The sequence below is a fragment of the Enhydra lutris genome, unplaced genomic scaffold (genome assembly GCF_002288905.1).
Source record: "Enhydra lutris kenyoni isolate GAN:26980312 unplaced genomic scaffold, ASM228890v2 scaffoldscaffold21, whole genome shotgun sequence".
Taxonomy (NCBI): domain Eukaryota; kingdom Metazoa; phylum Chordata; class Mammalia; order Carnivora; family Mustelidae; genus Enhydra; species Enhydra lutris.
Window position 1 is genome coordinate 11,388,059 of NW_019154105.1, and position 15,772 is coordinate 11,403,830.

Sequence of the window (15,772 nt, forward strand, 5' to 3'; positions counted from 1 at the left end):
AAATGTAAGATTCAAATATTTTATGAAATATTGAAGTGAATGCACATCTTACAATGAAAGTATTCATATTTAGATGAAAAATCATTTGGAAAGAAAGTGAAACAAAAATGTAGTTTTATTTTGATGAGGATAATTCTTAAGAGACAGTTTTGTATAGAAAAGTTAATGACTTTTGAGTGTATGATTAAGATGTAAAAGTGTGGGTGGGGGGATTTTAGCAACTAGTGAGTGGCCTAAATAATTTGCCTCTAAGATCCCTTCTTAACCCTGAGATTCTATGTTCTGCACATGTTGCTGAGTATCTAAAGCTACAGAATACGCCACGGCTAACTCAGAATCCCGTACAGTATATCCACAGGAAAAGCACACCAAAGGATTTTCATGGGAGCTGTGAAAGCCATTTTAAAATTGGTCAATCAATAAATATTTATTGGGTATCGACTATATGCAAGACACTATACCAAGAAGGTCAGAAGACTCAAAGGACAAGACTCCTTTCCCCTTGAAGTTTTCAACATTGTATATTCTTACATTTCTGAGCTCTTCTTATGAAATCTGTCCCAGGAAATTTTCTTCTAAGAAACTCCTTAGAGTTAGAAGTAACTTTCTAGATAATTCCAAGAGTTCTTCCCCTCTAGGAAGGACTATACAGAGAGTCGGCCAACATGCCGTTATTAAAAAGACAAGACAAAACTCCTGGACCTATTCTAGCAAGGCAATACAGAAATGTCTACTTTACAAAATAATTTACACTATTTAATCAGGATACAAAGGAAGTATATCTGCAAGTAATTCTACCAGGACATGAAAAATAAGACTTTATGTTGCTAGTAGCATACACTGGTAGAATCACTCATATTATGCTATCAAGGAAAACTGGCCATTGAGTGTTTCTCTTATTTGATTAGGATAGTGTTTCCTCAAATGTACTTTCCAGATCCTGCAGAGTGTGAATTGGTGATGGGGTGTGGCTAGTCCCACACATTGTTTCTGTGTTTTCAGTCCCAGGGTGGCAGTTTCCCTCCCCACATTCCTAAGCCTTGTCCCCAGGCTGCTAGTTAACTAGCCTGTCTTCCTTCACACTTCCTGAATGTGTTCCACAGGCCAAGCTCTATCTACCTGGTGAAGGCCATAAGAAAATTAAAAACAAAAGTAGGTACCAGTATTTACTATTTCTGAAATATATTCTACAATGATGGTTAGACTGGGTCCAAAAAACTGGCACAGGATTTGGAGAGTAGATACAAAAAGGAAGAGAGATATGTGGTCTTATGATGTGAAAATGGTATAACAGGGAAAAAGGTAAATTGAAGGGAAGAAAGTCAGAGAAAAAAAGGTTTGATTGACAAGTGATCCATTAGGAGACTGAACAGAAAGGTGGGAAGAGAGGAAGACATAATAAAGAGCGTAGAGGTAAAGACTAGTGATGGCTGAAGATACCTCAGGATGTAAAAAAGTGTCAGAAAGTGGGGAAGATGAGCAAGAAAAAATAGGAAGCGAAATACAGAATAGCTGACAGAAAGAAAACACGGAAGCAAAGAAATGATAGAGTAAAGAGAGAAACAGTGGAAGATAAGAGATGTCAAAAGAATATTAGGGAAAAAAACTGACAAAGACTAACACAAGAAAAAAATATACAGTCCTCTGGATTATACGGATATATCGATCTCCACGCACAAAATGGAAAGTTCATCTGCCTTTCTGTCTTGCAAAACCAGAGAATTTTGCAAGTACGAACCTTTGAAAGAGAAAGGAAGAATCAGCAAACAAAGGGAAACTAACCCAGACAAATGGCTTCCAAGTTTCAAAGTGCTGGAGGTCATAGCCTTTCTGGTTATTTTTAAGGTCTGTGTTTGTGACAGTACTGAATATAGAGGCCCAACCTCATCACCTGGGCCACTACTCCTATTACTGGAATGGGGAAAAACTTAAGGATCACCAACAAGGTCAGATACTTAACTGAGTCTGGTGGGGGTGGAGGGGATGGTGCAGGAAGGGGAGAATGTTGGGGAACCACTGTAGAATATCAGGTATTTTCCTTCCTCAAAGAATGTTTGGTTGAGATAATCCCTAGGCCTGAAGTAGTAAGCAGTCTTGCACATGGTCCTGTGGATTGGTCCCTAATTGAAGAGGATCAAATGGAGTGTGTTCATCTGCATTAAGTGGGTCTACATTTATACTCTGAAACTCTGCCCCAGTAGCTAACCTAGACAATGAGTTCGGACTTTCGGTAGGCATAATCGGCTCTTCATCAAATGGGTCTTGCCTTCCAATGCTAGAGGGAGTTCCAGTGCTGGAGTGATACTTGGCTATTTTGGAGCCAAAGCATGGTAAGTGTAGGATGCTTGATGGTCTTTGTTGCTGCCTTTCCCCCTCATTTCCTTGCACTTCACTTCGGATTCCTTCTGGCTGAGGGCCTTCATCAGGTGTGCCAATAACAAGCTGTTCTGGAGTAAGGTCAACAGTCCTTTCATTGAACTGGTTGCCTTCAAATATTGGTTCCAAAACTTTGTTCCCATCTCCTCCAAGATCACTTGTGAGACAAGGTGTATTCTTTGACTGAAGGGAACTGGCCTCAGGAAAGGGCATAATTCCCCTCTGACTCAGTTGATTCTTCATAGAGCACGGTGTGTTTCTTCTCAGAGTAGACACATCATCTCTAAAAGAATTTGGGTTTTGACTTTCCCCAGGCAGTCTTTTCTCTGAGCTGTTTCTTTGGTCAGGCAGGCTGCTTGTAGGGGAGATGGTATGTCTTGCGTGTTTAGTATGGCTATCTTCTGTGTACAGCGGGTTGGTGTCTTGATTCTCCCCTGGTGCAAGACCAAAGGATGGAGTGTAGTCCTGGAGAGCAAGTGGTTTGTCCTTGTGTCCTGTGGAGCCACCAGCACAGCAGGGACCTCTCTGGCTTAGGTGAAATACATGTGCTTCTTTTTGACCTGCTGGGTAACTTGGAGGAATTAAGTTTGGGAAAGCCACATGTTCTCGCTCTGGTGGATTTAACCTGGTAATTTGCATGCCATAATTCAAATTCTCACCTTCATGCCATGTTGGATTTTTCTGAAGCCCAGCTGGGGAATTACTGGGATAAGGCTGGTTCTCTTTCTGGTGTGGTGGACTAGGGGGCATTTTGTGTAAAGTTGTTGGCTGATCCCAGAAATTTCTGTTAAAATATGGCCTTCTTTCTTTCTGTCCTTGGGTTTGAATCTTGTGCTCCCAAGAGTTCCAAGAAGGAAACAGAGGGCTTTCTTCTTGTCCAACAGCATTATTAACATAATAGCCCCTGCTCTCCACAGGTGGTGGTACAGTGGGAGCTGTATTATAGGATGGAAAATTCTCATCTGGGTTCCAGGGGTAAAATTCACCGTAAGGGAAATCCTCCCTGGGTTTCGACGGATTATCTAAGGAATAGGGAAGGTATTCCTTTGGTTGATTTGAGGTATATTGCTCACCTTCATAGTGCCTATCTGTTGGACCTTCTTTAAAGCTTGTTTCCTCCGTACCCCATCTACTTTGTCCCGGGAAATGTTCATCTCCAACTGGATCAGCTGGGTCCTCTTCATTATAGGCGACGGTTTCTTTCAGTTCTGGAGTATTTATGGGGTACAGCGAATTTCTGGATTGCCCTATATTATTGGGAAAATCATCTCTCTCATCCCACGTATTGCTTCTAAGGTATGGTGAGTTTTCCCTGGGATCATAAGAGTTATAGTCAGGGTAGTAAACACCTCCCCTAGAGCCAGGGGAAGGATGAGGTAAGTGTTCCTCCTGCCTCCCAGGGTCTTCCTTAAAAGATGGAGAGATTTCTTGGTGATTCCAAGTATTTCTTCCAGCAGGAAAATGTTCTCTTGCAGGGGAAGGAATTTCCTCAGGGTATGCAGGTTGATATGTACTGTGCTTTAATTCTGGCCGATTAGTTTCTGATTCATATGGGTTTCTTCTTGGCCCCAAAATAATCCCTTTGGGCAAATTCTGGTTTTGGGTTTGTCCATCAGAATTTGGGGCTCTACTGGAATCTCCTCTTGGGTAATAAGAGTTTTCATGTTGGTCAATAGAATTAAAATTTGGGACTAGCATGTTACTCTCAGGGTGAGGCAGTTTATAGTTTGGTTCATTAACTCCATAATCTTGAGAGTTTCTCCAGGGACCAGATGGATCCCTTGTAGGAATGACTATTCTTTCTTTTGGACCTACTGGTTTCTCTGGATTTTGGACTTTTTCATTGTGGACAACAGTACCATGTTTGGGACCCAGAGGAGGAATATTGGTCCCCACAGGGTGTTTATTTGGTCCCTGAGGCTTTCTTTGGATATTTCCCAGATTTGCTGCATGATTGGGAGAATTCCCTCTTGCAGTAGATGCGTAAGCCCTGCGATAAATTGGATTTCCTGGACGAACTGCTTGTTTGCGTTCCAAAGCAAAGGAGTTCCACCGAGGACTCCTTTGAACCTGTTGATTTCGGTAAAAAGGCCCATTTTGTCTGTGCCCCATGATAGTACCAGTGGGACGCCATTGTCTCCCTGAAGGAAAATTTCGGATGTTAGGATTTGGATAATTTTCACGAATATTTGGCTGACTTGGTCCCCATGTGATTTGAGTTCTGGGTACTCCCGGGCCTGAAACATTAGTGGTAGGGGGTGAGATAACCCCATTCTGAGCAGTGTTTGTACCAGGGCCACTGTTTCCTGTTGGGCTGGTGTCATTTCCACCCTGACTCCCTCCAGAACTGCGTGCACTTGGTTGAGTAGAATTAGTCTCAGGACCGGTTGAATTAGCCGAGGGCTCAGTGCCTGGACTCTCTGTTTTAGGAGGATCTTCTTCTTTGGGTTTTTCGAAATCTTGTTCAAACATCTCTTCCGAGTAATAAGGAGGACGACCCCCAAATCCTTGATATCCAAAATATCCAAAGTAAGGATTCTGTAGGGAAAAAGATGGAAATTGGTAATTACTCTTTGTTTCCCACCATGTTGTTGCTCAGAATATTTTTAATGCAATAGGGAAATTATCAACATGCTTCTTTTAAAACCGTTAGCTATGCTTTCTTTCTTAAAAGTTAATTCCACCTTGGTTTCCTTGACCCTAGTCCCTTCTGGTTCTCTCTTTGGGTACTCTTTCTGTTAATGTCTCAGTTTTCTCTTCCTAGGCCTAGATCCTAAATCTGAGGGGGTTTTTGTTTTGTTTTTTGTTTTTGTTTTTTAAAGGGTCCCATTTTCTACCCTTCCCATTCTTCTGTTCCCATTTTACACACCTCTTGAGCAATCTATGGCAGGCCAATTTGTTCAGTACAGATACATACCAGTGACTCCCAAAGCCACAAGTCTGGTCCATGACCCTTTCTCCTGAGGCTGAGGCAGCAAGACTTCATCACTAAAGACTTCATGGGCACCTCCAACTGAATGTAAGTTGAACCTAATACTCCCCAAACTTCCTTCTCCAATATTCTCTATCTAAACAATATTCACTGCTATCTACCCAATTTTCCAGGTTTCTACTCTTCTCTAATTTCCCCCAGACAGTTAATAACCAAATCCTATAAAATCTAAACTTCCATTCTATCCCTCCTCCTTTATCCCCAGTACCCTTGACTATTGGAATGGTTTTCTTACTGGTCCCTCTGTGTGTAATTTTACTTTCTTCTAGTCTTGTCTCTCCACTGCCATCAGAACAGTAGAGCTTGGGGGTGGGGGTTGGTGGAACATCCATCACTTTCCTCTTTAAATATTGTTTAAAGTTGCCCTTACCTTTAAGGATAGAGTCTAAACCCCATTGCACAACATCAAAAGCAGGTCTAAAGAGTGGAGTTCTACACAGGTACGGGTTAAAATCTCTGTTCCATCAGTATTAATAATATGACTCTGGGCTAACCTCAATTTGTGATAACCTCAGTTATTTGTAAACTCAAGATAATAAAAGAATATCTACCTCATAAGTTGTCATAAGGGTCAAAAGAGATAACATCTGTCAATCTCAGTGCCTGGGACTTAGTAAGTACCTAACAAACGTTATACCTTGTAAAACACTGCTACCACCACGCTCATAATTTTTTAAAATCATCTGGCCCATAACTAATCCATCCAGCCTCATTTCCTCTCCCTTGTACTTTATGCGGTTGCAAATCTCAACTACTACCTGCAACACTGTTCACAATAGAACCTATATGTCTATCGACTGATGAATGGAAAAGGCAAATGTGTAAAGACACACCACGGAGTACTGTTAAGCTTTAAGAAAGAAGAAAACTTCAATATGTGAGAACATGAATGAACCTCAAGGACATTCTGCCAAGTGACATCCCAGGAGGAGGAGAACAGACTTTTTCATGCCTACACTGACTGGGCCATTCTGCTTTATTTTCTCATACTATCTTTTGAAAATTTGAAGTGCCTGTTTCTGGGTTGCATACAATTATCTGAATCATTTTTATCTGGTAATTCTAATCTCGAAAGGATATTTTTATTTTACTTTTTAAACTTTTAAACTTTTTAAAACATTTTAAAAAGTTTGTTTATTTAAGTAATCTCTACATCCAACGTGGGGCTCAAACTCATGAACTTGAGATCAAGAGTCGCATGCTTTTCTGACTGAGCCCGCCAGGTACACCTTTTTAAAAGCACCTTATGCCATTCTGACATAGTGATTTCCAGTGTCATTATTTTAACTCCCTCCTTGCTCCATTTCCCATCCCTGGTCCCTTACAGCCATTTCACTGAGGACATATATATTTAGGGGAAAAAGGAAGTAAACTCCAGGGGTGGAGTTCCATGCCAGAATCACTATAATGACTTTTTTGATGACACAGAGTATTTTCACAGTGTATCACTCTGTGACATGCATTTGGCTCTTCTAGTGTGGTGCGGTAAGGAAGCCATTGGACAGGGTGTCAGAAGAGCTTGGGGTCCAGTTTATCCACTAACTCTGTGGGTGAAATTGACTCATAATTTATCTTCTTTGGGTTTCAATTTATTTGTACAATGAAGCAGTTAGATGATTACTTAATTCCCTTCTGGTGATAACTTTATAGGATGCATTTCCTTCCTTCTCTATTTTTAGTTTCTCCATCACTGTCCAGAGTCCAAAGACTCTGGAACAAAGGTTTTAAGGTTAGTCTTCTTAGAGAGAGTGACAGAGAATAAAAAAGAGAAAGAGGGAAGGAGAGAGGGAGGGAGAGGGAGAGAGAGAGAGAGAAAGAGGGAAAGGGAGGGAGTAAGGGAGAAAGGGAGAGAGGGAGGGAGAGAGTTCAGGATATACAGAAGAGAAATGATATATCACATTTATTTTTGTTACTGGATATTTTTCTTACATCATGGGCACTTGAGCTATAAATTATTATGTTGAATTTTACTCTTTTTATTAGATAGGAATCAAAAAGCAGAGGCTAATGGATTGCAATTCCTAATGGGGAATGTAGCTTTACTTGTACTCACTCCTCCTTCTTCATTGCTGACTGGTGGACGTCCATAACCTGGTGGTACTCTCTGAAATGTGAAAGCATAATGAATGCAAGGGAAAACCATGTTCTGTGCTGCCACTTGTTTGCACGACTCATGGTGTCTTAAATTAGTTCAAGTCAATGATTTGGTGTTAGCATTGTTCGTTTTTAGCTTCTGAGACTTTAGCTCCCACAATCTATTGATTATAATTATTAAAATTATAATCCATCGGTGAATACTGGTAAATACAAAGTTTTCAGCTGGATTCTAGATTATCCTACTCAGAATACCATGTGTGGCTGCATCTGCTAGCAGTCACCCCCTCACCCCCCAACACACACACACACACACACACACACAGAGGAAGAGAGAGAGAGGGAGAGATTTGAGTGCTGTTAGGATCTAAACATCCATATTAGAACATGTAATAATGGAGATTAAATAATGACGCTATTTTTAGAGAGTCTATGTCACATTTTGGATGACAAACCGACAAAAGCTCCTGGATTATTACTATAACTTTTTTATTTGAGTAAGGTTTATTTTCCTAATCAAACTTGGAGCCTGAGCGTTTGCTCAGGGGAGGCTTCAGAAAATCGGTCCAACTCCCACAGACCTTCAGGATGTCCTATGTGGGTGAGATCATAGTTGAACACGAGAATCATGCTTATCTGCAATTTTTTTTTTTTTTTGCTTATCTGGTTTTTGAATCTTCACCTGGTACTGCCTTAGTTTCCTGAGTTCAGAATGGCCAGTGAAAGGAAGTCACTCTTTTAAAGAAAAAAAAAGTAAGTAACTCTTACTTCTTGAGTGAATTGTTCCTTATCAATAAGAAGGCTTCTTGTTTATAGAGTTATAGACAAGAAAAACCAATGCCATAGCTGAAAAAAAAGTCATCAAATATTTGCTGCTTCTGTTAATTTAATAGTAATTGGACTTTAAACTTTTCTTTAGTTCAGTTTATTTTGTGATTCAGATTTTTAATTCTTGTGATGTAATTTCAATATTATGTTTTATTTTAATGATTTTAAACTTTAAAGGACTCTCATAAATATTATTTTGCAAGATTCTTTATAATGAAGCCTCTGTGGCTAGAAATAATAAGATATCATGGAAAGACCTTGGTCTAATCATAGCTCATGATTTTCAAACTCCATTTTGTCTCAATTTCCCCATGACATTCAATGAAGATAATCTTTGTATTTTCTAATCTTTTAGGGAAGTGGGGAATAGTAGCAAAATAGCACAGTCCTTTAAAATCATTTCATTAACTAAGTTATTAGTGGTTGGTGATTTCAACTGTTCATGTCACCAATTTGTCCAAGTAAAAAATTCATTAAACCCATTTTTTCCCTACATGATTGCTGATGTGATGATTTCTTCTCTCATGCTCTCCATATAGCATTTCACTTAGGGAGTGTAAACTCATACTAGTTTGAGATATAACATGTTAATATTCTTTTTCACTTGTAGTATAAAGAAAAAAACTCACATGTGGGACTTGCCAGGGTGGTTGTTGATAGAGCCCATTGCTGAATGGTGGGAATAGCCCATTGCCGAATGGTGGGAATGCCTAAAGAGAAAGAAAGATTCAGTGATGGGGACGTGAGAAAAATAAATGGAAAACAAAACAAACCTATTAAATACAAGGTACAATGTTTGATACTTGGGAGTCTGCATCTCCCTTTGCATTAAACTGTGATTTCCTTTTTTTAGGGCTGAGGTGATAATAACAACAACAATTAGTATTAGCATCATTGAACACTTCCGTTGTAGGTATTGTGCTGTGCTGTGCATTTTACTGAGGCAAGCTGATTGAATCCTCAAATAAACAGAGAAGACACATGCCAAAGACATAATTTCCTTTTCACAGAAGATTCTGGGGTTCAGAGAAGTTGAGTCATTTGCCCAGAATCTCTCAGTTGGTAAATGATTCAGGAGGGTCTTTTTATTCAATGTTGTATTCTCTATATCTGTAATGGCGTCTGATAATAAATAAATAGTGTGTGTTAACTGATGAAGGGACAGCATTTTATTTTTATTTATTTATTTATTTTTTAAATTTATTTGACAGACAGAGATCACAAGTAGGCAGAGAAGCAGGCAGAGAGAGAGGGGGAAGCAGGCTCTCCGCCAAGCAGAGAGCCCCATGTGGGGCTCGATCCCAGGACCCTGAGATCATGACCTGAGCCGAAGGCAGAGGCTTAAACCACTGAGCCACCCAGGTGCCCAGGGACAGCATTTTAGAAGCTCCACACTGGATAATACCTTGAGAAATCATTTGCACATCTTCTCGTTTTACATCAGGACTGTTCACACCACACAGAAGTACTGGAGGCATTTTCACCTTTCAAGTATTTTGGGTTATCATAGCATAGATCTGGAAGGGACTTAGAGATTGTTTCTTTACTCATGGGGAGCCTGGAGCCAGAAAGGTAAGGTGGCTACTCAAGATCAAGCAACTAATAAGGGCTGGGGTACAACTTGAATCTCTGTTCCCTGACTCGTCTGTTAGTGCTCACGTTATAATACCATGCTGTCTCTGTGTTTTAAAAGGAGCCTCTAAGGCAACAGTATTTTGGTAATTTTTTTTAATTAAAAAAAAAAGTGAGTGTGTGTGTGTGTGTTTTTTTAATAATCTGTGCACCAAATGTGGGGCTCAAACTTGTGACTGTGAGACCAAGAGTCACATGCTCTACGGATTGAGCCAGCTGGCCTCCCCTGTTTTGGTAATTTTTAATCACACAAAGACTGGAGGTAACTTGCAAGGCAATTTTCAATAGGTGGTTCAACGTCACCTGAGAAGAATGTAAAAATGAACGATTTGATTTCATACATGGCAGTACCTGTATTGAGAAACATCGGACAAGTGTGTATGTGGGGATGGTATGGTTCTCCAAATCCCTCTGACGCCATTTATTGACTCTGGTTTGGAATTTTGCTGGGCAAGCCTCACCTGAGGTGGCTGGGTTTCCTCTTCTGGCTGTGCTGGGGTAGGTGGTGGCTGCTTTAAAGGCCGCTTTGGTGGTGGCTTTTTTGGTTGAGGCTGGCTGGGTTTCTGAGTCTCTGGGGCTTGATCAGTTTTGCTCTTTTGGCGTTTGGGTGCTGAAGGGGATGAGGGTTTCTGTGGGTGGCCCGTGTTGGGTGGCGGTTGAGGCCACATGGGCATCTGGTACTGTGGGAAGAGCTGAGGCATACCATTCCCATACAAGGGGCCCAGTTGTGCCATCTGCAAGGGTAGCAAATAACGGTCAAATTGTAGGAGGGCCGAGATTCCAGCTCTCCTCATCCACTAATGTCAGTCTCTAAAACTCAGACAAGGCTCTTAAAAATTCTATGAAACTTAACTCAACCATAGAAGCCTCAAGATCTTTAGCATTTCTTTAAATGTTGCCTTGCAGAAATGAAACTCTGTCTTTTAGAAAACCAACCAACCAAACAAAGCAAAAGATAGGATAAGGTGAAAATTTTTCGTTTTAAGAGTTTGGCTGATAATTTTCTAACTCTGAAACACTGACTCACATAAGTGTATGAGTCAGGTTACAGAGGAGTTGGCATCCAGTTCAAAACTCCTGTGACTTGTTACAGGCTGGAAAAGGAGAAAAAGCAAAAAGAAGATAAAGGAAGGGAAAGTGACAAAGAGAGAGAGAAAAAAAAACAGCAAAAAAGAGAGTGATAGAATAAAAATTCCCTATGTAAACATCCTTATATGGTGCCTATGATTTTTGATTGCTGGTGAATTTTCATTAATTCCATCTGCATTATCAGAATCTCCACAATTTGAAGGTTGACAGGGAAGCAAAAGTAGTTATAATCTGAAGAAGCTAATTTTTGAATTGACTTCCTACAATGTCAGTTCCCATTCAAACATTCCTGCTTTGGTTTAACACCAGTCTCTATCCCCAGTCTTTATTAATCAGTCTCTTGCTGTCTATTGGGTGATGGACACAAAGACAGCACAAACACCATATGGAAGGTGAAACTGTGAATCTTGCATTATGATGCAGAATTTCATGACCATTAACTTGGTGAAAATTTCAGATCACAGGCAAAGTCACTAAAACCGAGAATGACAATTTGAAAGAGTTGGGTCAATCAATAGTTAGAGAGAAAATTGACCAGGATGATGATAGTAGCTGAGAAGCTTTCAAAGAGAATGGTTTGAATAAAGGATTAAGAGAAAATTGAGGAAGTCCTTGATCTTTCCTTCCAATGGTTCTTAGGATCATCACAAGTCAAAAGTGACATATAATATTGCTGCACTGTCATATAATTTTTTCAGAAAAACTATGCCAAAAAGATCCAAAGGATACATGATTCATTATTAATTGTTTCTAAGAATTAGCACTAGTGGTAGTTTTAACTTAAATTTATTTAAAGAAGATAAAAACTTATTTCATAATTTTAGTGTTATCTTTCAAGATAATCCAAATAAAATTTACCCCCCCACACACATACTACTGGAGTATTTACTATGCTATTTTTTGTCCTCATTATTTGTGAATGTATGTTGTGTGATCTTTTCCCAGAATTAGTTTCTCTAGTAGAATGTTGGTAATTAATAAAAAATTTTTATTTACATAAGAGAACAACAGTAAAGAATAAGAAGAAAATTTGGGGTGAGGAGACAGGTGAAATGATTTTTCCTCTTTGAAACTCTTATAATGATTACATTATAATTAAAACATGTGGATAGCTATTAGTATCTTTATTAGCTATGACAAACCTTATAATGTAATTATCTGTATATAAACAAGAAATTGTCAGAAATAATACAAGGCAGAACTTACATGTGGGGCATTCATAAAGTTGAATTGACCATATCGCATCATCTGTGACCAAAGGAATGCAAAAGTACAAAGTGAAAACTTTTTATCTAATCAATCTACGAATCACCAGAAATAAGATGATTTTCTGATTTTAGCATATAACAATCATAATGTCTTTTACTAGTTATGCATGAATTTAAAATAAGTATGCAATTAAATTCTAGGTCACTTTAATTTTTAAGTCTGAATTTTATTTTGAGAAGATAAAGGATAATAGAGAACAAAAATCTTGTCTACTTTGAAGTTTTTGAATGTTTTACTCAACTTTTGATGTTCGGGATTTGAGAATGTGCTAATTTTATGAAAAGATGATTCTCCTTTCTGATGTGTATTGAATTTGACTAATGGTCTTGGCTAAGAGTCATGTAGAAGACACATATTTGCTTATGTGTTTACCTTCTAAAAACCCTTGGTACAAATGTCTACCTTTGCTAGTTTAAAAACTTAACAAAGAAGCTAACATTAACTATACATGGACCCAAATTCACATTTACCTTGAGAAGTATGTAGGTGGTATGAAGCTGGGGAAATTACTACTTTGCCTTGATTTGAGAGTTTGTCTTTCAAATTTCCCTCCCTCTGTTTCTTTCATAAGAAATTTTATATATCATAAAGTTTTCCCTTTTTTTAATGGACTCTCCGGGGAGGGCTTAGGAAAACTTCTCCCCAGAGACTTAATATACATACCTCCTCACTTTTACTGCTAAATCCAGGCATTCGGGGCATTTGCATCTGGAAGTGAGAGAATATTGGTGTCAAATTCAGAACATCAGTTTAAACGAACCCAATAATTATTTCTAAGCTATGCAACAATAGAACACAAAGAAAGTCCTAAATTTTTTTTTTTTTAAAGATTTTACTTGTTTATTTGACACACACAGAGAGATCACAAGTAGACCAAGAGGCAGGCAGAGAGAGAGAGGGAGAGGCAGACTTCCCCGCTGAGCAGAGAGCCTGATCAATCCCAGGACCCTGAGATCATTATCCTAGCCAAAGGCAGAGGCTCCACCCACTGAGCCACCCAAGCGCTCCCTAAAATTTTTTTTGATACTCACTGGCATAGCAACAGAATTACCAAGCAGACCTAGAAAGACCAGGAGAATCTTCATTTTTCCACTTGGTACCTGGAATATAAAACTGGATTTTATTTTTGGACTGTGAAATGATTCTGCTGGTGACATTTTGCCCAACTGTCTGTCGAGGAGAGCACAGAAATAGACCGTGATGGGGGCCTTGGCCGCCATTTTTGCTTTACAGCAAGAAACTGCTAGTTATTACCTGGTATTGTCCTAAACTGTGAAAAGTGTCAGATTAAACAGGAAAGATAAAAATGAGGTAGAGAGAGAGAAGATTGATACTTGAGAAGATGGGAGATGGTTTATATCACTGGAATGTGACATTAGAAACTAGGAATTTACCTGAAAATATGAATATTGATGATTTTGAGGTGCTGTTGCTAGGCTGGTTTAGAACAGCATAGTAATGTCTGATTATAATCACCATTTAGTATAATCTCAGTTTCAGTGAGTGTGCAATCCAAAATCAGTACTTTGAGATACTTTCTAAGGTGCCATAGACAACGTTCCATTATATAGAGGCTAATTAAATAAGTTAGAATATTCCAGAATCCTATCCTTTTATTCTTTCCTCTATTGTTTTTATTATTATTATTATTATTATTGCTTTTATTATTATTATTTTATCTTTAAAATATCACTTCTGCTCAAGGGCTGGTCAGAGAAATAGAAAAATATAGGCAAAGGTATACTTATATCTTTGTTAGAAACTTTAAACTATAGAATAAAAGACTGAAGACTGTAGACTTACATGTGAAGTTTGAGAATGTTTTCATGGATTTCATTTATCCCACTCTAGTTAATTATGCAAGCCTGTGTAATTAAGACTTGTAGTTACATCTTTGAACAAGGTTTTTTTTTTTTTTTTTTTCTGAAGCATTTACTTGTATAATTCCTTAAGAAAACTCTGTTCCATTTGCATATACAAGAGAGGAAAATGACGGTTTTAATCAGAATGAATTATTTTCATAGTACATCAGTTACAACACAATTCCTAGCATAGTAACTAGCATGTAGACACCAGTGGTAGCTCAGTCTTTTTTGCTCCTCTTTCCTTTTTCTGGGCTTGAAATGTATCTAGCGGTATTTGAGACAATGCTCACCCTTCTGTTTGCTTCCCATAGGAGCAATATAATTAAAGGACACTTCAGTATTTTCCTAAATTTTAGGGGTAATCAATTACCTTTTATATATCAGAGGAATTGGGAGAGTTTAATTAAACAAAGAAAGTAGTAACACGTAAATGTCTTTCTGGTTAATTAAAGATTTTCAGAGTCATGATATTATAGAAAATTAAAAATAACAACTGAAGCTAGTGTCTTCAGTGTAGGCTCACAAGAACACAAGAAAGCTGACAAAGAGAATATTGGTGAATGCTTTCCTTTCTAAATCTACTTTCTAAGATTGTGGCCTAAGATTTTGGGGAACTGTTAGTTGTTTAATTTCTTACCTAATCTTGTCTAATCATCCATTTAATCATATAGCAGCTGTCACTGAGATTTTTGATAATGTCACACACTTAAGTAAGAAGATGTAGCTTTTTACTTTGCCAATACAAAATGCCACTCATTTTCTCTTTTGTGAAATTAATAAATTATATTGGATGACTGATAGTTTCGTTCCATCTCAAAGGTTCATTATTGGATGAAAGTCTATGATTAACTCTTTCTTTTTTAACTGAAAACACACATTATGGTGGCTGTGGAGTACAAAGACTATGTAAGTTCTTACTTCTTCATCCTATCTTTGTTTCTTCTGACATACTTAGTAGTGTCTTACCCTCTCAATTGTACTTCTGGCTGTATTTAGTTGATATGTGACCTGTAGGTATTATAAAAAGTGAATAAAAATACTCACCAAGTTATCTAGCTTAGGAAGAGAGGCTCCATGCCTGTACTGAGGCAGCATGTTTTCACCAAAATTTTGAAAAATACAGATTTGGCATGAGAAGAAACTCAAATATAGAAATGAAACAAACAAAATGAATAACAAAAATTCAGCTCTAAGGCAGCCCATGTCATGTTAATTATTTTATCCAATTTTTTTAGTTTACCCAATCCAAAATAAATCCAATTTTATGGATTAAATCCAAAAATTAAATCCAAAATCCATTATTAAATCCAAAATATTGGATTTAATTTGGATTATTAAATCCAAAATAATTATAAAATCCAAAATAATTATAAAATCCAAAATATTATTAAATCCAAAAATAAAAATTATTTTATCCAATTTTATCCAATCATAGCCTTATTAGAGGGACTTCAAGCTAAGTCTTCTGTTGTGTTAAGAGAAGGGTAAAAGCTAAATCAGAGAGAAAATGACCCAGGAATGGTATTTTTGAGATACTTCTAATGCAGTATTGATTAAACTTGATTGCTCTATAGGGAGATGTACAAAAACATAGTATTAAATGAGATCTAAGCAGGTTGGAAGAAAA

At 38.1% G+C, this 15,772-nt stretch overlaps 1 protein-coding gene across 1 annotated transcript; it reads right to left on the minus strand.

Moving 5' to 3' along the window:
• Positions 1-2,070: 2,070 nt before the first annotated feature.
• On the minus strand, positions 2,071-15,240 carry LOC111149347 (enamelin). The gene is made up of 8 exons (XM_022506343.1): positions 15,190-15,240; positions 13,312-13,380; positions 12,944-12,988; positions 12,218-12,259; positions 10,384-10,656; positions 8,920-9,000; positions 7,422-7,472; positions 2,071-4,914 (listed from the first exon to the last, which is right to left on the minus strand). Exons 1-8 carry the CDS (start codon positions 15,238-15,240, stop codon positions 2,071-2,073), a joined length of 3,456 nt encoding a protein of 1,151 aa, XP_022362051.1.
• Positions 15,241-15,772: the final 532 nt, after the last annotated feature.

Bases quoted from the DNA above. Each gene is read 5' to 3' on its own strand.
- LOC111149347 (XM_022506343.1), bottom strand. From the start codon at position 15,240: ATGCTGCCTCAGTACAGGCATGGAGCCTCTCTTCCTAAGCTAGATAAC. The intron at 12,260-12,943 runs GTATGTATATTA...CTTTGGTCACAG, and splicing joins TTAGCAGTAAAAGTGAGGAG to ATGATGCGATATGGTCAATT. The intron at 4,915-7,421 runs GTGAGTACAAGT...TTTTCCCTACAG, and splicing joins TCAGCAATGAAGAAGGAGGA to AATCCTTACTTTGGATATTT.